The sequence below is a fragment of the Leuciscus leuciscus genome (genome assembly GCF_965113295.1).
Source record: "Leuciscus leuciscus genome assembly, chromosome: 19".
NCBI lineage: Eukaryota > Metazoa > Chordata > Actinopteri > Cypriniformes > Leuciscidae > Leuciscus > Leuciscus leuciscus.
Genome location: NC_138743.1, coordinates 35,504,572 through 35,532,435, shown reverse-complemented (window position 1 = coordinate 35,532,435; position 27,864 = coordinate 35,504,572). Strand labels below are relative to the sequence as shown.

At 35.6% G+C, this 27,864-nt stretch overlaps 2 protein-coding genes across 5 annotated transcripts in view; one reads left to right on the top strand and one right to left on the bottom strand.

The window, feature by feature from the left end:
• snx14 (sorting nexin 14) overlaps positions 1 to 1,116 on the top strand; it is a 62,654-nt gene extending 61,538 nt beyond the window's left edge. For 3 of the 4 annotated variants that reach the window (XM_082147894.1, XM_082147893.1, XM_082147891.1), the window contains 3 exons: positions 324 to 415; positions 507 to 563; positions 653 to 1,116. In XM_082147894.1, the coding sequence (XP_082004020.1) occupies positions 324 to 415; positions 507 to 563; positions 653 to 694 (191 nt within the window). In that variant the 3' untranslated portion in view covers positions 695 to 1,116. The remainder of the gene's footprint in view (positions 1 to 323; positions 416 to 506; positions 564 to 652) is intronic. The other variant, XM_082147892.1, reaches the window with a different exon arrangement.
• nt5e (5'-nucleotidase, ecto (CD73)) lies at positions 718 to 27,864 on the bottom strand. Its single transcript, XM_082147936.1, has 9 exons — positions 27,494 to 27,864; positions 18,969 to 19,191; positions 15,935 to 16,123; positions 12,056 to 12,253; positions 9,167 to 9,321; positions 6,606 to 6,714; positions 6,382 to 6,531; positions 6,014 to 6,214; positions 718 to 4,015 (listed from the first exon to the last, which is right to left on the bottom strand). The coding sequence occupies exons 1-9, from the start codon at positions 27,818 to 27,820 to the stop codon at positions 3,855 to 3,857; spliced, it is 1,713 nt and encodes a 570-aa protein (XP_082004062.1). The 5' UTR covers positions 27,821 to 27,864; the 3' UTR covers positions 718 to 3,854.

Genomic DNA, 27,864 nt, shown 5'->3' with positions numbered 1-27,864 from the left:
TGCAACAGTGTCAAATATATTAAAAAACAATGTGCTTTTGAACATTCAAGCATGAAAACCTATTCTAGTAGAGCCCAAAAACAAGAAAAAGCTAGATCTGCATGTCGAGATGCAGCAGATTTGGTTATGTGTTGTCATTTGAAGGTTTATATGTACCAGTGATAAATACAAATAATAAAATGCAACTAACCATATAGTTTAGTTAGGAGAGTAAACATCTAAAAGGGAGGAGAAAACACATATTTCTGCAAATATTGATATGAGTTAAATATGGATTAATCAGCATATCATATAATCCCTAACTGATGTGCGCTGTTTCTCAGATCTAGTCGGGAAATGTATCGGCGAGGAAGCAAAGTATGAGGGCGTCAAGATGCTTTTCAATGCCATTCAGCAGCCACTGCTAAACAAACAGGTACAAACTAATCTAACATACTGCTGTCATTTCCTCAAATGCTCCCACTTTCTGCTAATTGTGCCGTTTCTCTTTCATCTGTCACTTCCAGATGACGTATGTGCTGCTTGACATCGCTCTCCAGGAGTTATTCCCAGAGCTCAGTAAGGTAACGCTCTTCTGAACCATAGTCACGCTCTGACACAGAGCGGCTCATGATGTCTATTAATGGAGCTTCTGTTGTTTTGTCTTTTGTAGAATCAGAAGGCATGTCTCTCCGTCTCCTCTAGATGGATGTAAAACATTATCAATGTCTCGACATCAACATTATAAAGCATTTTATTGCACTTCTAAAACACAATTATTTATTGACTTGTATGCCATGATTATTTCATTGTATCATTGGATCCCTGCCTTATTTTTCCAGTCTTGTTTAAATTGTAACAGCATTACAACATCAGGAGTTTGAACTCACATAATGTCTTTATCAGTATAAAAACATCCTTCAGACCATTTTACATTCTAGACTGTCCCTTAAGACATTATGAAAAACAAAAAAATACAGAAACAAGTAAAAAAAAAAACATTCAAAAATATAATTGAGACATTTTATATAGTGTCATACAGTTAAGAGCTGTGTGCGAAATAAAAGTCCTGGGGAGAAAAGGGTTTTGTAAATGTTCTGGCTTTGCTCTCAGTAAATAAAAATGTAATATATCCAACTCTTTTGTCCCTGGTCATATGTATTAGAATGAATGAATTGATTTGTTTTAAATATATATGTTCTACTGTACTTTAAATAAATGCTTTATAGGAACAAGAATAGGAACTCTAAGAAAAGAGAGTGGCGATTTCTTGCCAGACAAACAAGAAATCACAATCACCATCTATAATCTTCACAAGTTGTGCTAATTAATTGTAATCATATACATATATATAAAAAACTCTACCCGAGAAGAATCTCAAGAAAATATGTACAGGTCATCACTGTTATACGGTACGGGGCGCTATTACGCGATTTCTGAGAGAGTACAGAAACTCTGGATCAAAACATTGGCAAAAAAGAAGCAGAAACAAGCGATAAAACCATCACTTATGCACGTTGTAGTCTTTGGAAAACAAATGCGATTTTGCAATTTCTCAGCTTTTTACTCAAAAAGTTGCTTTTTTTTATGAAACGTACCCATGTTCAAGTGCTGATAAAAAAAAAAAAAAAAATGCATGAAGCTAGAATATGTTTTTAAAAGAAGAGGCTCTGTTCTTTCTTTTGATATATTGCATGTTCAGACAACAAAATATTTGGGGAGGCCATGAAACTTTTGTGAAACTTATCAAAAATACTGGCCTTTTAAAAAAAACTTTGGCGGGGAAAGAGAAAAAAAAAAGAAAAAAAAAGTATTAATTGTGTAAAATGTATTAATAAAATACAAAATGATAAAAATCATCCGGCTAAGAAAGTCAGCATGAATTAAATCATACTACAATGATGTATTTCTGCTTTACACCTTAGTTTTATTTTCACATTGTATTAATGAGAATTTGAGTGAGTGATGAAACGTCATAAATATCGTCACAAAAATATCTCAATGGACTTAACCCTCTATGGTACGGTGTTGCCTCCAGGCAACATAGTCTATTTTAGCTTTTTTTTATAAAAACATAATAAAATGTAATTGTTCAATGCTCTCTAAGGGGAGGGGAACTCAAATACTAACCAAAGAAAATGCAAAAGAGTGGTCACATGACCCACAGGGGTCCATTTTGTTCCCTCTTTCAACACATGTGCACATGTCACATGGCTCCATATTTTCTCCACTGAAAAGGGCATTTTTCACTAATTTCTGTCCAAATAATCAGCCACAAAAAATCTGAGTCACCTTCATTGGTAAGTAAAGTAGTATTTTCAAAAAACTTTACATTATATATCATCAAATTTATCATAGGAAATTACATAAAACTGCTTGTTGCCTCGAGGCAACATTGTACCATAATGGAATCACATAAGGCCATGCCAGGCATACTACGTATGAATACAATTATATTTTATTTGTAAGGAAAAGAGTTTGAATTATCTAAATGTATCTGTATTTTTGCAAACTGAAAACTTGGCATGGTTCGACGGGACATTTGGCCACTATAGTGGGTAATCGGACAAATAGTGGGTTCGTGGGAAAGGGGCGTGGCTTGGGAGTGGTCGGCGGGGGTCGATGGGGTATTTGGCCTCTATAGTGGGTAATCGGAGAAATAGTGGGTTTGTGGGACAGGGGCGTGGCTTGGGACTGGTCAGGGGGGTCAACGGGACATGTGCCTACTATAGTGGGCAATCGGACAAATGGGTTAGTGGGACAGGGGCATGGCTTGGAGCCGGTCAGGGTGAACAGGACATTAGGCCACTATAGTGGGCAATTGGACAAATAGCGGGTCCATGGGACGGGGGCATGGCTTGAGACCGGCGGTGGGGTCAACAGGACATTTGTCTACTATAGTGGGCAATCGGACAAATAGAGGGTTAGTGGGACTTGTAGGGGTCTCGTATTTCGGGGGGTTCCCGACGGGCCCCTGGAGGACCCCACACGGGTCATTAGGTCGGCCGGGGAGGTCCTCCAAATGTTTGATCTTGCTGTTGTTGAGGCCTGGCCTTCATATTAGGATAATGTTATAGTGATTGTAAATGTTTTACCTTGACACAGCATGTTTTGATGTTTTGTAATGTTTTGATATGATAACTTGATGATATAATGGTTTGTAGTACTTGCGTTCCACGATGGTACAATGTTGCCTGAGGGCAACAGCTGGATAATAAATGTTACTTTCTATTAAATATGAAATGTGTAATTCAATAAAAACTTGATACATTTGTTTGTTCAAGTGTTTAGTTAAATAAATTGATGTTTTCAATAAATATATTTTTTTTTTTCTTCATGAAAATGTCAAATGTTTCAATTTGTCCATTGTGGTACAATGTTGCCTTGAGGCAACAAACTTATAATTAATAAATAAATTTAAAAATAATGATAATGTTGATTGATATTGCTATAGTGTCAAATTTTAAGCAGGAAAAACATAAATATTTTTTTTCTCACTGATATCATAATGCGTACCATAGATGGTTTTAAAATAGGTATTTTTAAGCAAAAAATGATTCTGGGTTGATAAATGACCTGGACATTTTTTGTGAGATTTTTCATAGTATACCCTATGAAATATACCTTATGGATTCTTTGACTTATCTATGAAGAGGTGTAGTAAATGCCTGTATAGAAGATCTCTATTGCTCTTATATTGCTCTAATAACAACTCGTGCAATAAAACGAGTGACATTCTTTTATCCTTGAGTTAATTGTTAGTTAATCTGAACTGTTTACTTCTGTGAAGGCAACTAATCTTTGGGTTAAAGGTTTCTTGTTATCCTCTGACGCTACATGTTGTTACACAAGTACGTTGAAAGTAATCTGACTGGCTAAACAGTCACGACCCAGAGAGCCCACACCAGCAGAATGATGGGCATGTATCCTCGATGTCCAATGCAAGAGCTGGAAAACTGAATACGTCCTTCCACAACTGGATGAACTCTCTTTCTCTCTGTGATGTAGCTGGCAACAACTGCGATATCCAGGTCGCCTGTGGAATACAGTACATACTAGTATATTGTAATACTAAATATATGATAAAATATGCAGTCAAATGTGCATATATGTTAGGGATAATCCACAGCTAGCTGTGCAGTAAATGATTTTATATGCGACCTGGAGGCAAAGTGGATTAAAATAGTTTATTACACGGCTCTGTGGAATACTTGATTCTGATTGGTCAATCGCGCCATCCAGTGGTATGTTATTCCCAGATAACAGCCTCTGAAAACAGAAACACAGGCTCATCCGGGTCACTGAAGTCAGCAGCGCTAGAAACGTTTTTTCTTTGTGGAAGTGTTGCGTTTGGTGAGCTAATAAATGATTAAAACTCAATATTTTGTGCACAGTTATTTATGTCATCCAGTATCGTGGACTCGCTCTCTCTCGTTTCATACAAGCGCAGCTGCTGCCATTTTGTGACTATTGTTTTGTACACTGTTGGATTATAGGATAACAAACAGGTACGATTTTAAAACAGTTTAATCTCAAATCAATATTTCTTATCTCCATAATTATTTCTGTGGTGAAATGCTGTGTAATAAGTGGTATGACTGTATACCGTATCCCTAAAATGTCCGTGTAGTTTGAACTTGCCGCTCAGCAACTGCTCTCTCCACGGAAGCTTTGCGTTTAAAGAGCTCATAAAATATTTCAACTCAAATCAATATTTCATGTGTAATTATTTACTCATGTGGCAAGTAGCTGTGTAATAAGCGGGATAATGTACATCCAGCCGGTTGTTCTCTCAGAATAACCCCCTTCAGACTGATGGAAGACCTGATCCTGATCACCCTGTCTGGGTTTATTCTGAGATAACAACCGGCTGGATGTACATTATCCATTTATCAATGCACAGCTAGCTGTAGATTATCCTACTTATACCACGGTCTTTTACGGCATTTACAACTTAAAGCTGTTATTGATGTTTGCAGCGCAATATTTGACCGGAAGGGTAAAACTGGCGGTTATTTCCGTCAGTTACGGCTCGTTAGATCTGGCATTCTGTCCGCTTTGAATCAGACACAGAGATAGAGTAGTGCGTAAGATCAAGTCAAGTCAAGTCACCTTTATTTATATAGCGCTTTTTACAATACAGATTGTATCAAAGCAGCTTTACAGTGATAACAGGAAAATAATTCAACAAAGTTTGTTTCCAGAAAAGAATAGCGTCACAGTCCAGCTTAAGTAACTTCAGTGATGTTTCATTTTTGTTGTAAAAAAGTTATTAATTTAGTTCATATATATATAGCCGCTCTGGAGAAAACTGGGATGTCATCGTCCAGCTCAGTTCAGTTCTCATATAATGGTGTCAATGCAGGCAGATCAATATTATTGTTGAATATTAAAATAAATGTTAATTATAATGTCCCCAACTAAGCAAGCCAAAAGCCAATGGCAACAAAGGTGGAAAAAGGCGACCGTGGCGAGGAACCAAAACTCCATCAGTGGCAGAATGGAGAAGAAAACCTTGGGAGAACCCAGGCTCAGTCGGGGCCAGTTCTCCTCTGGCCAATGAACAAGCAGTGCATGATTATGATCAGGCAGCATTATAGGTCAAATAAATTACGTTTATTTGAATGAATGAATTATAGCATTTATTTGAATTACTTATCAATAGCGAGCGATTCATACCTGCATCTGTTTAGCATCTCACTCTATTAGCTATGAAGCTGTGAGTTTAAGTACTTAAACTTAAATTACGTAAACCAGCCATATAACCCCTCGTTGCTGAGAAATATAATGTAGCAATTCAGTAGCAAAGCTATTTAATTACTAAAAGTCACGGGACAGCGTTGATAAGTTTCTGTGCTCCTGAATGTTTGTGTGTGTGTGAGTGACGTATGTGTGTGCTTCAAGGAAAACAGCGCATTAATATAGAACGGTAACTTGAACTACCTGTGCATTAGATGGTGTTATTGCACGCCTTTCAGCCAATCAGAATCGAGTATTCAGACAGACCATGTTATAAGCATACATGATGACTTACCACTGTCATGTTTGAGTTTCTGGTCTTTGATCATAGTGTATCCATCTCCTCCGTCCACTAAGTAAGAGGGCAGCACCACTTTATACAGCTTCTTGGGGTTGAGCGGTTCATAACGGGGCATTCGACAATCAGCGCACAGCACATTCACACTTTTAACACGGTTTCCAGGCAGTTTTGATATATCATACACCAGCTGAAAACCTGTGGAGGAATTATAAACAGTTACATTGCTTCATCTGAATTAACGCACAAGTCATATGGACTAGATTTGTGGTGTTTTTATGTCATTTTGAGCAATGGTAACAATGGTATTCCAGTGCTCAAATTTGAAGAGTTTACAAGAAGTTCACAATGTACGGTAACAATACCTGACACCTGCAGGAATTCTCCAGTGCTTCCTCCGTATCTGCGAACTGAGTGCTCAAAGACCTCTCGCAAAGCAGATCCATTCATTTGGACCAGGTCGAATGTGCCTCCAAATGGCAACACAGCGATCAGGTCCTCCATGGTGATGGACCCTTCAATCGAAACATGCATTAGGACTGTTTCAATATTATTTCTTATTTGCACTGGAGATTTTGAATAACCATACCATTTCTGTTTCGCTCATCAATAGGTGATCGAATGGATCCACCGTTCAGAATACAAGAGCTGACATGGTTCCACTGGGTTTCATCAGCATATTTAATATTATGATGGACCTGAAATACAAGCAAAGAGGGTAATCCTATGGGTTTAAGGGCAAGATTAACAGCAAATCTATTGCTTTGTTTTACCTTCAATAAAATAGCAGTTCTGTTTAAGGCTGAAAGCACACTAACTTACCATTTACTTAGATTTTCTATTTTCACTTTCCCACTAGTTAAAATTTTGCTCTTTGGGTTCTTAGTTTCAATATTTACCTTTGAGGCTAGTGTTTGTGGTTTTAGAGCTGGGCATTTTGGTTTTAAGAGCTTTACATTTTTTTTATTTGACCATTTCATGTACAAAGATTGTTTTTCAATGTGTGTTTTTGCACCTGATAGTAACAACTGTGTCCAGGGATCTAATCACAGGTGGTCAGAAAAAGACAAATGTTCAAACCAGATGCAAACAGACTTGCATTCAAAAACCACATGGTTTGTCACTGCAGTGCATTCTGAAGAATGTGTGTGAAGTTTCAGCATGTCTGGCAGTTCAGTTTTTTTTTTAATGTTATTTTATTTTAAAGCTGCGTGTTACTGGCAGGGTTCTTGCTGTGAGGCAAGTAGGCGGTCCTTACAAATGTGTTGTACATGCCTCCGGATAGTTTTGGGTGATCACAAAAAGGCTTTGGACTAGGGATGCACCGATACCATTTTTTCAGAACTGATCCGATCCCAAACATTCGGAGTATCGACTGATACCGATCCGATACCAGCGCAGTTGTTTTTTTAAATCAAGTAGAATTCCTATAACTCTGTGTGTTGAACTGATACTCATTATTTTGTGTTAAACACAATCTACTAAATACAGACAACTTCTTTTAAAAAAAATAAATAAAAAAAAGATCATAATATATGACAAAAATGCTATTGCAAACTAGATTAGTGGATAATTCAGCAGTAAAATTTACTCTCGAAAAATCACGAGTGCACAATAATTGTATAAAATCTCAACATTTAGTGAAATTTATATATATATATATATATATATATATAACTATAAAATTAAGACTGTATATTGTATACAGTCTGTACAGTGCAGCTGTTTAATGAGGCAGCAACATATGATAGATAGCACAGAGCAAGAAAGGCTATTGTCTTTATTTTATTCATATATTATGCGGTAATGGACACCAGGACTCAGTTGTTTAAAAAAAAAAAAAAAAGACATGAAAGACATTTACAGGCAAACAAATATATCACTTTTTAGGTTTCAGGATTTTTTAACCAAATTTTGTATAAAGATGATTCTCAACTATGGTATGAAAGATATAACAGAATTAATTGATATACCATTTTGCTTTATGCAATATGTGGGTAAAATGGCCATAAATGGGGGCAGTCCCATTCAATACAATGTATTTATACACTATAGCATATTAATGTGTTCTTGGGGCAACATGTAATGAAAAAAGAAGTGTAATAATTGGCAGTAATAATTGGCAACATTTTCATAATAATATCTAATATTTCATTGGAATATTGATATATAATTTATTTCCCTATACTTGTTGTGTCTCCAAAAATGCATGTTAAACATGATTTAAAGGAGTAGTTCACTTTAAAATGAAAATTACCTCATGATTTACTCAGGTGTATATGACTTAATAAACACCCTGACACTTCCAAGCTTTATAATGGCAGTGGATTGCAACCATCAGTTTGAAGCTCAAAAAAGTGCATCCATCCATCATAAAGGTGCTCCACACGACTCCGGGGGGTCAATAAAGGCCTTCTGAAGCGAAAGCGATGAGTTTGCGTAAGAAAAAAAATCCACATTTAAAACTTTATAAAGTAAAATAACGAGCTTCCGGCCAAACAAACATACGGATTGCACTTAAGTCTAAAGCGCAACTTCTGCGAGCAATGCGACGTACTGCTGATATTTACGCTACGCCATGATGCACTACGCTACTTCCGACATCACAAGTTGCGTAAGTTGCGCTTTAGACGCAAGTAGGATATTTATCCATTAAATATGAATATTTTTCTTATATTTAAACTCATGGCTTTGCTTCAGAAGGCCTTTGTTAACCCCCCCGGAGCCGTGTGGAGCACCTTTATGATGGGTGGATGCACTTTTTTGAGCTTCAAACTGATGGTTGCAATGGTTGCCAATCCACTGCCATTATGAAGCTCGGAAGCGTCAGGGTGTTTATTAATATAACTCCGATTGTATTGAAAGAAGAAAGTCATATACACCTAGGATGGCTTGAGGGTGAGTAAATCATGGGGTGATTTTTCATTTTAAAATGAACTACTCCTTTAAGTCCTGGTGTCCTCTACATTGGACATGAATGAAATCAATGCCCTGTTCTGAAAGACCAAACAGAAGTTGGTGTCATGGCGAACGCTCCAAACATCTAGAGTAGTCCTTATGAAGAACAATATGCTAAATAATGTTGTCAAAAAAATTCCACCAAACTTTAACAGCAAATTTATCTTTGAAACCACAGACCTATTCACTCACCATGGCATCACAGATTAAATTTCCCAAATTACATTCACGAAATCGACATTCCTCAAAAGTTCCATTGAGATAGACAAGAGTCTGTCCTACATACTGAGAAGAGTAATTGGCCAGATTCTTCCTCCAATTGTCCACTTCAGCCTGAATGTCTGGATCTAGACAAAGTCGGATCACAGGTTGACAGGTTGAAACTGACATATTAAAAGGGCAATCCACAACAGTAATGCATCACATCTGATTGGTACATTGTAGTACAGGGGTGTCCAATCCTGCTCCTGGTCTGTCAACGTCCAACCCGCTCCAACACACCTGCTAGTTTCTGGGCTGCATCCGAAAACTGAAAAATGCTGCTTTCAGAGGAAGGCATCAAGGCACGTCTGACTGCGATGTTAGCTTCACTTTCTGTCTCCTAAGAGACCTTCATCTAATCGATTTTTGAAAGCAGCATAGATGTATCCTTCACTGCCTTTGATATCCCACAATCCTGTGCTTTCCATTCTGTGACAGTTGTCAAATAAAGATGGCGTCTGAAAGTTGCGGTTGGTGGTCAGTTTGTGTGTAAATGTACGTTTTTGACCACCGTTTTCCACTTTTGATGTCATTTTGAGGGTCATAGCATACTTGCATATTGTTGTCCTACTGTTAAACTGCTTCTATTGTTCTCATTTGTAAGTCGCTTTGGATAAAAGCATCTGCAAAATGAATAAATGTAAATAAATTAAAATTTCTAGAGAGAAATGACTATTGAAGTAATTAAATATTTGCTTAGTTTTCACCAAAGCTCTCTCTATTTTGCTGTACATCATAATTAAACCGTTACACTGCCTCAAAAGCTTGTCTGAAATCATTTTCGTGAGGTAATGAAAGCGAAGCAACGAGTCCGCTTCCTAAGTATTCAGACGCAGCCCTTGTAATCCTGAAGACCTTGATTAGCTGGTTCAGGTGTGTTTAATATGGCAGTCTAGGGCTAATTCAGGAGCAGGATTGGACATGCCTATTATAGCAGTTTACAGCAGTTCCCAACTCAGTCCTGGGGAATCACCGCTCTGCACATTTTGTATGTGTCTCTTATCTGACACTCAGTTCAGTTCATGGAGCTCTTTAACACACTGATGATCTGAATCAGGTGTGTTTAACAAGGAAGACATACCAAGTGTGCAGAGCGGTGGGTCCCCAGGACTGCAGTTGAGTTGAAGATGCCCACATTTTCAGTGGTCCTGGTTCAGAAGTATATGTCCAGTTCATGTTCTCCAAGAGGATTTAGAAAAATTCTTCAATCAAGAGTTCTAAGACTTAAACTTGTTCCAAAATAAATCACAACGTTACAAACTTGAAGCAAATCTGGAAAAATCCAGAAGAGAAAAAATATATTTCTTGTATTCGGGCAGGAAGATATCTTCCCATGAAGCACTGCAAATAAAAATAAAGTAAAACAATATGAAAACCACTGACTTGTAGTCATTAATTATGAAATGATATATCTGTTGGTAAAGACCGACTCAATAACATCATCGGCAAAGCTTTGTGGGCTTTGAAGGCTGCTGCTCAACTCCTTTGTTACAAATTTTATTTTCATGCGAGCAGCAAATTCTTTCTCAGAATTCAGCCATCGAGCACAGACATTCTCCATGGTTGAATTTTTACTTCTGAAAGCCGACCCAGCAAACACATTTACATTGTGGCAACGTCCGTGGCACGTTGCATTTCTGCTATGGCAACGTCGCTGTCTACGTGCTCGCAACATTGTAACAACGTAGAATTGTGAGACGTGACGGGGCTGTAGCAACGTTGCTACGCGACATTCAGCAACTGAGAGACGACGTTCTAACAGTTAATTTGTTTATGCTAGATAGGTCTATAGATATCCCCCATGTACCATATTATGTTTTGTGGTTAATTTTGAATTAGTCATATGTTATATAATTATATACTTTTAAAATATTGTTTATCCTTATTATTATTTATGGGCCTAACAGTAAATTCATTATAATCAACACCTGCAAGTGTACACTTTGAAGAGTAAAAATGACATAGAAGGTTAGCTAATTCAACTTTATTAAAACTGCATATGGTAATCAAATTGCACTTCCAAAAGTCATACATTTGTGAGAAGAAAAAAAACAAACAAACATATTATACAGGGAGTGGACTTACTAGCATGAGCAAACATGCAAAAATCTGGCAAAGAAACGAGTGAGACGACAAATCAAAGGAAAATATAAACAGGTGTGTGAGCAGTTACAAACATATATTTTTTCTCTGTGCGTTTCCACAAAAAAACCCCAAAAAAACATTAACGTGCAACAAGTAGACTACGCGTCGCTGCCTGTTCGATGAGTGCCGAAATCAATTACTCATCATTAAAGTCATTTTGGCTTCATACTTTTGGCATAAAGTAAAATATTTGTCATACCTGACCAGATGATGTTCAAAAACATGTCACATCACATCAGATAAGTAAGTTTTAGGTTGTGTTTGAATAATTACGTATCTTATTTAGCTGAAGTAAATTAAACGCAATTCTCACATATCCTTGCTTGATGAAGAATGAGAGACGGCCCAACGATCAGTTGAAATTCAAAAGGCTGATTTTCGCGCTTCAGGGCAGTGACGAGTACATATGTTGTCCAGTGGTTGTCCAGACACCCTAGGCACAACCTTAAGCAATGGCCCTGAACGGTGGTTTAATGTCAATATTGTGACAACGCTGTAACAACCTTCACCACACAACGTAGTTATAGCAACCTTTTGGCCATGTTGTTAAAACGTTGTTAGAAGGTTGGGTACGTTGCGCCAACGTTCTGTGTTTGCTGGGTATATGCTCTATTGATTTACCATGTTATGTGCCTTAAATTCCCTATCTCGTTTCAATGTCTAGAGTTTCCTTACCTGGTGTTACTGAGCTATTCAGAAGAATTGGGTTGCCTGAATATTTCACCACATTTCCATTTGAATCAAAAGTCACTTTTAGGAATCCCAGATATTTTCCAAATGCAAAGGCCTGGACCACAGGAACCTTACGCCCATCCTCAGAATCGACCATGAACGGGTATGATCCTGCAGGAACCTCTGTGGACGGTGGATCTCCTACAGAGATGAGCACACAAAATGGATGAGTAAATATGTAAATCAAATACAGTATTGGTGTGTGCAAAAGTCTAAGGCACGTTAGATGGTTCACAAAAACATTTGTTTCAAGGTGGTTATTTATATCTTCTGCTTTAGTGCGCCTTTTGAGTTACACTTATTTAAGATGTCCTTGTTGCAATGAAATTACAGATTTAAGTAATATTAATTAACAACATGTACATGGTTTGGTTTAAAATGTGTTGTATTATTTTCATGTTATCACTGTAAAGCTGCTTTGATACAATCAGTATTGTAAAAAGCGCTATATAAATAAAGGTGACTTGACTTGACTATAGTTAGTTGCTTAATTGTGTATAATTTACTGTTATTATAAAGTACATGTAAGGTGTAACAATGACTACAAAATGAAGTGATACTACACAGAATAATCAGCATTTTGGTTGTTGTAGGTTACAATCAATAGCAATGCTAACTAATATTGTTATAATTTATGTCCTCCCACACTTTCAAGCAGGTTTATAGATTGAAATGTGAAGATTGTTTGTTAAATTTTATGTTAACCACATGAAAAATGTGTATTCTCACTAATAACAACAAAAGTCTCCACCTCCAAGTCTCAAATATATTTTGCTGTGTAGAAATGGCTTGGGTCTCAACTTTAATGTATGTCTGTGGGATTTTTTATAATAATTTTTATTTTATTTTGGCCAATCTTATCAACCAGGTGAGAGTCTTAAAAATATAAAACAATAACACAATCTTCTCAGCAAATCATATGATTTGAGGCATCATTCATGTCCAAAGGGCAAACATGAACACCCAGGTATAATACTTGGGTATTATGTGGTATTAGTGGTTTATTCAGTATGAACAGTGGTAATGGTGACGCTTGCATAGACAAGACAAAGGCTGCAACAGGGCTGAGGAAAATGCTAATGAGCATTACTTGGCAGCCTGACCAGTCTCAGGAGTCAAGGGAAACTTTCATGTCAGCATTGTCCTGGTTAGCTGTTTGGGTCAAAATAAAACATAAAATGAAATTTCACCTTTAATCCATCCAGTGCCCATTGTGGTCACAAAGTTCATGTGTTTTATCAATACACAGGTTAATCACATTTAATGACAGTGGAAATAGAGGTGAATAGGCGCCACTTTGTTTGTTGTGAGATCAGCATAGCAAATCCACCTGTGCATACATAACCACTGTAATTTTTGAGGAACTGTGCATAAATACAAGATCCAGGAGACTGCAGCCCTGATCCCGGCTACTGTAATACGCAGAATTGACTCACTTAGAGCACATTTAAGAGACTGGAAATAGAGAAATCTAATCATGAGTGGGAATAACAGTCCCACGCCTTCAACAAATAAAAATACACAAATTAGCTTCTAATTTGTGGATCTGGTGACACTGTGTGGACCTCTTTCTTTAGACTTTACGGACATTTAACTGTACAACAACAACAACAACAACAAATACAGCACAATTCAGTTGAACTTTGTGAGATGAACTAAGATGAGTGACAGCTTTTTAGTGATTATAAAGGGACCACGCTTTGCACACTTTCTGCCATGACAAATCCTGCATAGAGTTTGCCTGTTTATCTGTTCAAATTAACAGTGGTTTGTGAACGTGGACACTTCAGTAACAAATAATTCATCTGGAGCATTTATCCTGGGATGTGTAGGTTGTACAGCAACAAGTAACTTTAAACTAATTCATGGAAATCTATTTAAATATGTTTTTTAAAGGGGAAGTGCATATTCTTAGCCTTACCCTTGAGTTGGTTCACCCTTCACCCTATGATTTCAACAAACTCTTTTTCAGTAACTTTAATTATTGTCAATGTCAAAAGATCAAAGAAAGTGTGTTTAAAGAAATATAATGACGACTTTAATCTATGTGCAATGCGGTGTAAACCCCATTTCTGTCCTTAAATATCAAGTTGTTGAATGTTGTAGCCCTTCTTGTGGCTGATTCTTGATGCAATCACGGACAGCATCTCAATGTTGATTCTCCGCTCAAAGATGATTCTCATCTCAAAGCTGATCTAATAATACAAAATTTCAAATCGGAAATGGGCTAATTTCATATAGAATATCAAGCTGTCGCAATCTTTTTTGGCGCTCTTTAATGTGGCGTGACAGATAGGCGTGCTGTAGTGCTCCGGTTCAAGCGGTACGTGAACCGATAATCTCTTCCGCTTTACGACTAGTTACAGTACAAAATAAACATGAATGAACATCAGAAGGTTTGTTGAAAGATACACTACAATTACCAAAATCTATGTCATGTAATTGCTCAATCTGAGTTTCAACCGCAGATAGACGTCAATAAAACAGCTTGTAAACAATGTCATATAACATCACATTTACATCAGAAAAGCCATTCAGTGTCCAAAAACTCCTTAGTCTTGGGAACTTAGAGACAGCATTTTGATAAATATATGCACTATATTGCATATTCATTGTATTTTTAATTAACCTGTTCTTCAGTATTTAATGTATACTTGAATAAATCAATTTGAAGACAGCCACCATTTAAATGTATATATATATATATTTTTTTTTTTTTTAAATGAGTAGAAACATAAGTATGTCATTAAAAAATAATTATTATAATTGTATATGTAATTTAAATGTAAGTAACCACAAATCAGTAAATTTTAACCTTTAATATTATACTTACTGAATGTACCAACTGTACCATGTCTAGTTTACAGCATTAGTTTGAAAGAGATTTTTTTTCTTTGAAGAAAATTTGCCATGTACTGTAATAGGCCCCAAATTAATCGAATTCGAATCACAAGCTTGTGAAATTTGTGTCAATGCTAGTGTCAATAAATATACTAATCCTAATATACTAAATACTAATCCTAGTTTCAATAATAATTTATTAATTTTTTTACAAATGGGGTCTTTTCCCTTTTTTTGCTTGTTAGACTGAACCAGAATGCTTCGTTTACATGTTAAATCACAAAACTTTTCTTCTGGAGAAGGATGCCGTGGAGGGATTCGTGAACATGTCACCGTTTTCACCTCTTGTGAGTTTGCAGGTCTGTTAATATCATTGGTTGTCCACCTTAGAGATGATCACCATATTTATAATGAAACCATCATATTTAACAATATTACATTAATCATATAATATAATAAAATTATATTTTTATTGTTAATACCTTGTTATTGTTGAAGCCATATTAAAATATTATGGGATCTCCTTGAAGAAGTGTAAAAAGCTTTTAGAATATTTTTAATATTCTGATTTTTGTTCTGATTTTTAATTTTAATATTTTAATTTATTTAAATGTAATTGATTCATTTTTATTAAAATTGAAAGTGTATTTATCGAAAACAAAAACACATTCTTTTATTTATCAAAATAAACAGAAAATAGTACAAACTTTTACTGAAGTGATTGTCTTGGAAAAAATATAGTTTCTCTGCAATTGTACACCAAGGGAGTGAAAAGCACATTTACCTTAAGGTGCGCCTTTAGCCCTGTTGCACCCTACTATTGTGCTCCGCGAAAGAGAAAAACATCAACACACTTGCTGTAAAGTAAATGTGCTTTTCACTAATTCCATAATTGCAGAGAAACTGATGAGAAAATTACATAATAAGTGTAAACTGACGTTCTTGGATGAGTAATACATATAACAATTATATGATACATACCTGTGAACAAGAATGTATTGGTGTGCCCTCCAATCACAACATCCACTCCCCGAACTTTCTTTGCAATCGTTTTGTCCACTGCGAAGCCAGAATGTCCAAGGGCAATGATCTTATTAACACCCAAAGCAATGAGCTTGTCCACTTCAAGCTGTAAAGCAGTAACCTCATCCTGAAACTGGAGATGAGGGCCTGTAAAAACATTTAAATATGGAAAAAACACCATCATATTACTGCAGGGTGTAACATAACCTGAATATCAATATATCCACCCTAATATGTTTAAATGTGCCACCAGGGAATCAAATATGGGCTGGATTAACGGAGGCAGAATGTTAGAATGTAAGAAAAGGAGATTAAAGCTTTATTTGTTGGTGCCATGGCTTTGGATAGAAAGGATATATATATATATATATATATATATATATATATGTATATATAAATTATATAACATTGAACATTGGTTTATTTGAACTATTTGAACTTCAATTACATTGAACTATTTATTTCTGTATTTAAATATCTACTCATATATGATTGAAATCATACTTAAATATGATTTATACATGCTGATTTAAATAATCTACTCATATATGATTTAAATCATATTTAAATGTGATTTATATATGCTGATTTAAATAATGCAGCATATCATCAGCTAATACAAATATATAAGAGTGTTGGGACAATGATAGACTGTGCATTTATTTCTATTTATTAAACTGAAACTTTAATATATATATATATATACAGAAACTTTTTTTTAATGTCACTCTCTAATTTAATTCAATTTAATATGTCCTTGCTAGGTAAAATTATTAATTTCTTTTCTTCAATGTTGAAAACAGTTTATTTAGCTTCATATTTTGTGGAAACCATGATACAATGCCATTCAAAAGTTTGGGTAGGAAAAAAAAAAAAGAAAGAAAAAGAAAAATTTTAAGAGGATACATTAAATTGAATTAAATAGAAAACAGTTCTTTTGAATTTCACAATATTACTGTTTTTACTGTGTTTAATAAATGCAGCCTTGGTGAGCAATAATAGACTTCTTCGAAAAACATAAAAATATCTTTATTATTCCAAAATGTTGACCAATAGTTTAAACCATTCTGAAATAGGGGGTTTCATAGCCTTTTAACTCTAGACTACAGACTCATCTTTTAACCAATTCATTTCATTCATCAACTCATAGTTACACTGCATTAGTTAGGTCTGCCTATCATCTTGCTTGCTCACTGGGAAACTAAAGGACTAAAGAATAACATTCTAGCAGCTCCTTGATAAAACAATACTTTTACTTGTACTCTTGTACCACAAAACCACATTTTTATAATCACACATAATATAGTAATATTATCTGTAAAGCTGCTTTGAAATGTTGTGTATTGTAAAACATGCTATACAAATAAACCTGACTTAAATGACTTCTTAATTCAGCACCTTTGGGCATGACAGTTTCTGTAGCAACCAAATTACGTAAAGAAAATATATTTCCATATATTTATGATCAATATTTTAAATTGTTTAATGCAATGACAGATATACAGAATAACATTTTGTTAATATATTACAATATATTGAATAATACCTGAGGAATTGCAGCTTTTCATATATTGAAAAAAATGTGATGATATACAGTATATACTATGTTATTGTAATATGCATTCATGTGAGTTATTTTCACGCAACTGAGTTTCTGTTTCTGCTACAAAAAGTTTGTGAGGAAAGTTGTACTAGTATTACTTAAGGGTGCATGTTGAAAATTAATTAATTGAGTTCAAAATACTCACAATTCTGATGCAAATAGTTGCATAAATTAGTTGAGCTAAACCAAGGCAGTATTTTTTACAGTGTGTGGAAACTGATAGACTTAAATATATCAAGCATGTTTTACACAAACTTGTAAGTTGTTAATACAAAGACACACAAAAGAGTGTTGGGACAATAGGCGCGTTTCCATTAAAGATTTGCGCAAAACTTTAGCAATTTTTTCTAAATATCGATAAAAAACTATTGCGAAATGACGGCGTTTCCATTAACCGATGTTATTCGACTAAAACTAAATTTTTTCCTCTCGCAATAAGTCATTCCAAAAATCAAGGCAGCGGACATTGGTAAGTTTATATATAGGCTATCACAGCCACGTAGCCTACCGCACTAGACATTATTATTATTAATGGAAGGAAACGTAGGCGTGTTATCCAAGCATTAATGGCAAGGAAAGACCCTTATACTGTGAGCGGCACGTATGAGGAGTTTCTGGGTTCTTCTCACTCATTTCTGCTTCGAGGTCTTGATTGTGGCATTTCTTTGAGGTTTAGAATCCAGTATTTCTGTCATTCTTTTGTCTTATATGAATTTAATAAATAACTCTATCTCGTATTCTGTCCAAACACACCGCGTCATTACGTCAGGTGACTGTAAATGCGCAAAAACTGTTTCCATTGCAGGTTTGCAAAATATTCCTTTTTCGAATTGCCTGAAAAACCACCTCATGCGAGCGTAAAAACCTTTTTTTGCGATAAATGGGAGTTTTCGCGAAATTTACGTGTTTCCATTGGGCGTATTTTCAATTCGCAATTTCAATTTGCGCAATTTAAAGGGTAATGGAAATGCGGCTAATGATAGACCGCTTCGTTTGAAGTCACCGTTACTGCGATCAGTGTTTGTTCTAGTTTTGACCCTTTACTTTTTTAATGTTAGTTTTTCTCTGGCTGCTGTAACTGTGTGTAAGGCACATTTGCTATGGCAAAGAAAAGGAAATGTCTATGAATGATCTCTATGAATTTTGAATATTTTGAACAACTCATTTGCGTTTGACCAATCAGACTTTACATGTTTTAAACATGCAACCTTTAGTAACACCAACACAACTTTCCTCGTGAATGTAACTCAGATACCTTGAATAGTAGAAACATAACTCCATTGAGTGAAAAAAAAACTTGAATACACATTATATACTATACTGTCACATATTTTTAAATGAATTAAAAGTGTAAATAAATGAATAATTGAGTGTAATAAAGTATCATACCTGGTTGAGACAAAGCAGGGGTCTCCACTGATGTGTAGCCAACAACACCTACTTTCTCCGAGTTAACAGTGAAGATTTTATATGGGAGAAAGTAGCCGCTGATCCGAGGAGCAATTGTCTGATCGGCTTTAATATTTGCGCTGAGAACAGTGCAGTTCACTTTCTGAAGAAAAGGTTTCACGAGGCCGTCCACTCCATTGTCAAACTCATGATTTCCTAAGGCCTAAAGCATCATACACAAAAAAAAAATGTTATGCAGTAAAATGTCATATACAGTCAAAGCAAATATTATTGAGACACCAGATATAATTTGATGGGGTTTTTTTACTAGTGAGTGCAGGACACTATAGTTTCCTTTCGAAAGGGAACTCGCACTGCGTTGCTATTGGGAAGGCCCTCCACGTGAACCGGTGTCTGAAAAGCTATCCCATCACGGCAATTGAATTTGTCCGGCGACAGCCTATGACGTCACTATTAGTGCGACCCGGAAGTATAAAAGGGATGCCTAGAGAACATGTCATCCTCTTTTCATCTTCAGGGACTGTTTTGTATGATTTGCAAGCACCTGAAAAAGGTAAGAACAATTATGGCAAGTGATAAGCGTTTCAAGAAGTGTGTGGATCCGTGTCTCAGGTATCTGACACTAGATGACACACACAACTTGTGCGTTTACTGTTTGGGCGAAGAGCACGCATGATCAGCTCTTGAGAGACCTGATTGTGCAGAATGTGAAGAAAACTCCGCTCTCGTCTGGCCCTCTTCTCGAGGGAAGAGGGACCGGCATCTGGGCCCAGTGGTTCGGGTCCCGCTCGTGCTGAGCCCTTGAGCAGCCTTGGTAGGCTTTTCCTTGTTTGGAGGCCTCTTTGAGGCTTATAGCTTAGGCAGTGACCGTAGGGAATAATGTCACTGACAGCCTGTATGTGACCCGAAGAGGAGTGTTTTCTTGCCATTTCAGACGTTTGCCATAGCGCCATCGACGTAGTGCGAGTTCCCTTTCGAAAGGGAACATCTAGGTTACGACTGTAACCTCTGTTCCCTTTACTGTATGTAAGTGAGGATAGCACAATAAAGTAAACTGTGACATATTATACCCAAATATTCTTCATACAGTGGACTACCAGTAAAAAAAAAAAAGAAAAAAAGAAGATTATTCACAAATTATTCATACACTTTGACCTGACCATGTTTTGCTGAAGTGTTTTTTCTTTAATTGCTAATGCAACCTTTTTACACCACATACTGAACAAAAATGAAGCATTGCTTGGTAATCGGTTGACCTAAATTGGTATTATCTAATTGTGTAGTTAAATTTAATGACAGATATTCAACCTTATTCATCTGTGAGACAGTCTAACAGAAGGATGGACAAAACCAGTGAAATATCAACTGATTTGATAACTCTTGAGTTCTTGTCATATTTTATTACCATTTTCTAAACTATAGCGAATAAACTGTGATAATGTGAGAAATGTTGAAGGTGTCTGAATACATTTTGGTTTGACTGTATGTCATGAACATAACATCAGCTTAAGGCACAGGTTAGTATTTATATTTTTTGTACAATTTGTATGCATGCACCAGTAATTCAAACTATTTTTGACCTTTTTACAGCAGAAGTGTAGCTGAAGTTTGGTCATGACGGGTTAAAATAGTGTTGAACATGTTCTTTTCTATGCACATCAAATAGTTTTCTGTAAGGTGCTGGATCAAATAATGTCATTAACCATAAGAAAAAAGGATGCTTGCACAGAATAAATAACCACAAAAGCTAAATAGTCAAAAACATTAATGCATAACCTTTATAGTTATTAATTAAATACTATGTTTGAAGCATAAAGTAAAGTGTGTGAAACTCCTAATGATCTACAGTATACGCAACTAATAAAAACAATAATAATACTTAACATCTGGATTACTGTACTATAAACTAATAAAATATGATAACACCACTAAAGATCCATAGTTTCCAGTCTTATGAGCTTCATGAGGTATTTTTCAAAGACTCTCTATAAACTATATATCAGACAAAACAATAAATAAAAGGGCTTTCCCATCTCCTTTTCCTCAATTTTTCTTGTGAGATTTTAAATTGTTCTGTTTGTTCTTATTGTGTTGTGTGATGATCATAGTGTGTTTGTTATCCTGATGGTGTTTTGTCTTCATTTGGTAAGATTTCAGGTATTTGCCCAGAAACTTTTGGACCATTACCATTAAATAAAAGACACATTTGAAATTGCAATAGCTGTAGACATAATAGTAAATTCAGAAGATTGTGTTCCTGAGTTGTAAAAACATGGCGAGTTTTACTTTTTGTAAAAATTTGTAAAAATCATGCATCCCTGGTACTACTGATTTTTAAACTTAGAAATTTCACTGTAAATTCTTTCCAATGTATGCATTTAAATTTGGCCATATGTATAAGTTCCATAATTCTGTTCTATCAAAAATATAAGTCCAAAATTATCTTCTTTTTTGGCCATCACACTCTGTTTAATGCACTCCTCATCTACAGCACTTTAAATGAATCATAGAATGAGAATAGAAGAATTCACCCAACCATATCTAAACTTTCTTTGACAGTGGGTGATGTGGTACCATTTGGGAATCTACATTTGGGAAACACCTTTTCTGTTTATGTTCCACAAGTTTGAATCCCACTACACCTGAACAGGTGCTCTGTCCACTGTAATGAAGACTCCAGTGGCTCATGGGCACCTGTCCAGTACGTCCTGTCCACTTCTGCTCTACATTTCGTCAATAATAATATGAGGAAAATATCCCGCTGGCACCTATGGTGATGGAAAAACTGTCAACACTTTTGATGCCTGGATGAATCATGAGTCACTGTGATGAGCAACATACTAAAGTTTTATTTTATGTCTGAATACTAGAATGGTTCCAGTAATCTGTCACCTGTGTGAAAAAATGAACTGGAACTAATTTTACACGAATAGAACACACTTTTACAAGATGTTGTATTTGGCCCTGTGACCTGTATACAGTTGCGATCAAAATTATTCAACCCCCTTGACCTGAAAGACATTTTGCTGCCGAGAACAAAGTTTTACGAAAACAATTCAACAAAGGCATCAGTAAACTATTATAGAACGTTTATTAATACACATATGAGGGATTCAGAGAATGTAAAGTTGATGAAATTTTTTTTTTTTTTATCTAATTGGCTCTAAACATTAATGTAGAAATTATTCAACCCCCAAAAGTCAAATTTAGTGCAAAATCTTTTATTCTTTATAACCTCCAATAAAAGCTGCCTATAAGTGCTTACAAGCTTCTGTCAGCTCTCTACTGCAATCTTGGCCCATTCCTCATTTTAAAAGGCTTCCAGATCACTGATAATCTATGGTTTTCACGTTAACACTGCTTTCTTCATATTTCCACCAAATATTTTCATTGACATTTAAATCTGAAGACTGTACAGGCCACTCAAGAACATTCTATGACTGATCCCTGAACCAAGCTTAAGTAGATTTGGGATGGCTGTCCTGCAGGAAAGTCCATTGACCCTGCACCAAAGGCATCACCATCTTTGCCAAAATGGCTTGATACTTCATAGAATTCATGATGTCCTTCATACAGTCAAGATTTTCACTTCCTGTGACAGCAAATTTTAAACTTATGAATAAGGCTGCCAGCTGTGTCTTTAGAAACTTGTAGTGTTTTGCAAATCTTGTAGCCATAGACTTTCTAATGTAATAAAACAATTTGTTCTCCATAGCTTTTGTGAGAGCTCTTTTGACTTGGCCATTTTTGCAACTCAACTTTAGCAAATGCATGGGTTAAATGTGTCTAACTAACAACTCAAGCTAATTCAGGTTTGTTATAGAGTTTCCAAAGGCTTAATTGTGTTTTGACACAATTTTGTACCATACCATGCAAATAAGTGACTTAAATAGTTGAATAGGGGTTGAATAATTTTGATTGCAACTGTACAAGATTGTATAGTGAGTTTGTTTAAATATATGAAATACAGTACCTGTAAAAAGTTTGGAAAAATTACATTTTTAAAATCTTTTTAAAAAAGTTTTCAATGCTCGCCAAGGCTGAATATATTTAATCAAAAATACAGTAAAACAGTTATATTGCAAAATAAAATAAAAAAACTCTTCTATTTGAATATACAGTATTTTAAAATGTAATTTATTTCTGCAATTAAAGCTGAACAGTCTTCAGTGTCACGTGATCCTTCAGAAATCATTCTAATATGCTGATCTGATGCTCAAGAAACATTTCTTATTATTTTTTATTAATGTTGATAACAGTGCTGCTTAACATTTTTTGTGAAAATGGTGATAGTTTCTTCGGGATTTGAAATTACAGATTAATAATTGCATGACACAGTATTTCACAGTAATTCCACAGTAGGACTTTGCATCTAACTGCACAAATGGAAATTTCTTGTAAAATCTACAATATCATACTGTATTTCTACAGTGCATATGTACTTAAGGTACCCAGCATGCAGTGTGGCATGAACAGATTACGCGGTGTGTAGTTTCTTGATTCTTGTTTTTTTTTTTTTTTTTTTGGTAACTTATTAACTTATTAACTTTTAGCAGTTTGTGTTGTTTGTTTATTTTGTAATGTCCAGAATTTATTTTAACGCTAATAATAGTATAGTTTTACTTAATATCAGCCAATTAGCTTATTTTATTTTCTATTTTTGTCATTGTTTTAACAAATGTTTTCATTTGTCACACTTCTGACTTGGCTAGATCAGAAATTATAATATGAATATACAAGGTCCAAGATCCCAAGCTAATGAAACAATTATCACCATTACAGTGACTTACAATATACTAAACAATATAATATCTTACAGTGGCATGACAACTTAATAATGTGATTTTACAGTAAAACAAGAGCAGTAAATTACTGTGATGTCAGCATAATGTTGCTGTTGATTAACAGTAATTTGACCCATCAATTTAATTGACAAATAAAAGTATTAATTCCTCTCTTTTTTTAAAAAGGGGACATATCATTAAAATCTGACTTTTTCCGTGTTTAAGTGCTACAGTTGGGTCCCCGGTGCATCTACCAACCCAGAAAACATGAAAAGTGACAACTCAGTAACTTTGTTTTGGCAAGCCTTTCTCTCCAAGCATATCAAAAATAAGCTGATCAGATTTCACTCCCCTTCTGACGTAGGAAGGGGATCTTATTATAATATTACCGCCCCTTAATCTGCACGCTTCCACCTACAGCGCTGCCATTTGGTTTTCGCATGTGACAACAGTGTAACCAGTTCTAACGCAATGGCAACAGTTCGAGAAAAGCATGCAAACTGTTCTGTCGTTGGCTGCACAGACCAGCACTAAACACTATTTGACCAAAAAATGTCACAGCTGTCTTATAAAGACCTCAGGGAACTCTGTCAACTTGTGTTAAAGTTAAACATGACATGCAATGTGGACATAATGTAACTCCACCTCAACTACATAAATGTATCACTAACCATTCAGAAACATCCAGGTGTGTCTAAAAGTTGCATCCTCTTCCTGAGTCTCTCCGTAAGGCTTCACATCACTACTGGTTATTAATGAGATTTTGGATGAGTGACACACAAAAAATTTGACAAGCTATAAGAAATTATCTGGTGGGTATTTTGTGCTGAAATTTCCCAGACATATTCTGGGGACACTATAGATTTATATTACATCTTGTGAAAAGGGGCATAATATGTCACTTTTGAATCTTACCACAAATGTTTGAATGACATCATTGTTTCTATTAAAATGTTAAGCAGCAAAAACTTTTTTCAACATTGATAATGATAATAATGAATGTTTTTTGAGCAGCAAAATCAGCATATTAGAATGATTTCTGAAGGATCGTGTGACACTAAAGACTGGAGTAGGGAGTGGGGACGGTAGCAACACTTTTTGCAGTTCCTAGAGTTTCTCAGAGACTGTTTGTATTGGAAAGCCAACATTTCAATACAATACATGCAGCAACATGTGTGCATATGATAATATACTTACAATTTATACTTGAATGGAAAAATGTTGCAACCGACCCCTGTCCACGGGGCAGTTGCAACATTCATTAAAATTACAATTAAATTGGCTGTATAAAGACAAAGACTAGTAAAAGGACTAACAAGTAACAACCAGGTTTTGGTAAATTATTACAATACATTTGATCTATACATTTTTTTTTAAATGAAAATCAACACTGTGTAACAGTGACAGAATGCTGGACCTAAAAAAGAAGATGAATATTGTGTCCAGTAACGTCCCACTCCCACCTATAAACTTTAAAGGGCAGAAGGAAGAAAGTTTTATTTTTATTTTCCAGGGTGGAAACGCCTGAAAAGATATGTGACGTTTATTAACATCTGCCACTGCACTGCCTGTGATGACCTCGCCATGATGAAGGGATTTTGTTGCGGGCTGGACGATGAGATATGATTCGTTGGTTTCATTTTCATGGACTTTTAGTTTGTATTCCTCCTTTACTTGTTTCCTTTGATCTAGTTTCCCGCCATTATCTGTTGTCATGGAGTTTAATTCCACGAGCACAGCTGTCTTCATTTAGTTCATTATCTCTATGTATTTAAGTCCCTCAGTTTGTTTCAGTCCTTGTCCAGTATTGTTTGTGTTATGTTTGATACAGGCTGTCCCATACTGTTTGGAAGCTATACTTCTGTTTATTAAATATCTACTTTATTTTGTAAATCTAACCGTCTTCATCTTCACTGGACCTGAAGCGTGACACACTGAAATATAATAATGCTTCTAAGAACGTCTGTAAAAGCTTACAGAACTGTGTGTTTAGGGTTAGCTCACCCATAAACAAATGTTCTGTCATTAATTGCTCACCCTCATGTCGTTCCAAACCCGTAAGACTTTCGTTCATCTTCGGAACACAAATTAAGATATTTTTCATGAAATTGGAAAGCTTTCTGTCCCTCCCTTGACTGCAACATTATTACCATTTTCAAGGCCCAGAAAGGTAGTAAAGACATCGTTAAAATGTTCCATACAGTGGTTCAACCTTAATGTTATAAAGCGACGAGAATACTTTTTTTGCGCAAAAAACAAAACAAAAAATAACAACAAACTTATGGGTTTGGAACGATATGAGGGTCAAGTCAAGTCCCCTTTATTTATATAGCGCTTTTTACGATACAGATTGCTTCAAAGCAGCTTTACAGTGATAACAGGAAAATAATGCAACAGTTTGTTTCTAGAAGAAAATAGCATCATAGTCCAGCTTAAGTAAGTTCAGTGATGGTTCATATATATATATATATATATATATATATATATATATATATATATATATATATATATATATATATATATCCGCTCTGGATAAAACAGTGATGTCATAGTCCAGCTCAGCTCAGTTCTCATATAATGGTGTCAATGCAGGCAGATCAATAATATTGTTGAATATTAAATGTCCCCAACTAAGCAAGCCAAAAGCCAAAGATGACAGTGGTAATTAATTAACAGGGTAATTTCTTCTCTTGTGGCATACTGAAAACACAAAAAAATAAAACTGATTGAAATGACGTGACTTCAAAATGCTTTATGAAAACAGATTAGACAGCATGTAAAAAATACTTTTTTAACTTTAAAGGTGCATTGCGCAAGTCTCTGAGTTTTTGCAGAACTATGCCCCCTCTGGCGGCAAGCGAAACTGCAGCCAGAAGTGTGCACGCTCACGGACAAAAGTTTTCTTTTTTTTTATCTTACGTGGAGTTTGCGTTGGTGTTTGAAATGAACTACAAGCCGGTCTCTTAGAATCCATCTTCTACGGAGAATAGCGACGAATACACAAACCTGCCAACGCGCATGACGTCACGCCCAGTCTAAAATTCCGGCCCGAATCCCTCTTATTTATTTTACTTTACAGGATTATAGAGACAATCTCAGTGATCAGAGAAGGGCTCATTCAGCCCATCAGGCAATTGTTTAAGCATGTATGGGTTAGAAAACGGGTATTTTTAACATGAAAAAGTTGCTTAATGCACCTTTAAATAATTTTAATTTTATTTATTTTTTTTATATAAGGAATGGTTACATGTGAATACTGGGAAGGAAGAGGGGTTAACAGAGCATGTGTAACATAAATATTATCTCTCTCTAGCTCAATCCTGATTGGAGTGCAACCATTGCAACCCACTCTCCACTAATGATGCTGAAAATTTAGCTTTGTAATCACAGGAATGAATTACACGTTTATATGTATTAAAATAGAAAACAATCATTTTTAAATTGTAATAATATTTTACAATATTTCCGTTTTTACTGTATTTTTTGATTAATTAAATGCAGCCTTGCATTTACTTTTTTTACGGCATCCTCAATTGCAAACTTCTTAAATTGTTGCTCCATGCACAAGGACACACACACAGGATAATGTAAAATATTTTAACTTTCAAAAAGCGCATCAAGCGTTATTGTCTTAGTCCAGACGTTTTCAATTATTTAACTACAAACCAATTACCCTAAGTTTTCGTGAACCCGATCTTAATGTGGGCATAATATTCTTACCATCGCATCGTATCCGAGTTTATTCATGAAATGCGCCGCTTCTTCGCCTTTGTAAAAGTTAAACCAGACGGTCCCTTGAAACTGATCCCCCGCGTCCAGCAGCAGAACATTTTTCTCCTTGGTACGAACTTCCTTGATCATCGTAAATCTCCGTGCAACTCCAGCGAAACAAGGCGCTTTACTGCATTTGCCCGAGTCTTTGTTGGTCTCCTCCACTCGTGCGTGGACATCATTAGTGTGGAGTAAAGTCAACTCAAATTCTGTCCTGCAAATCTGACAGTGAATCCAAATGAAAAATAATGAACTGAGCCACTGCATCATCCTCATCTTCTCTGCCTTCGCTCAGTTCGCTGTACTAAGAGTCTCATCAG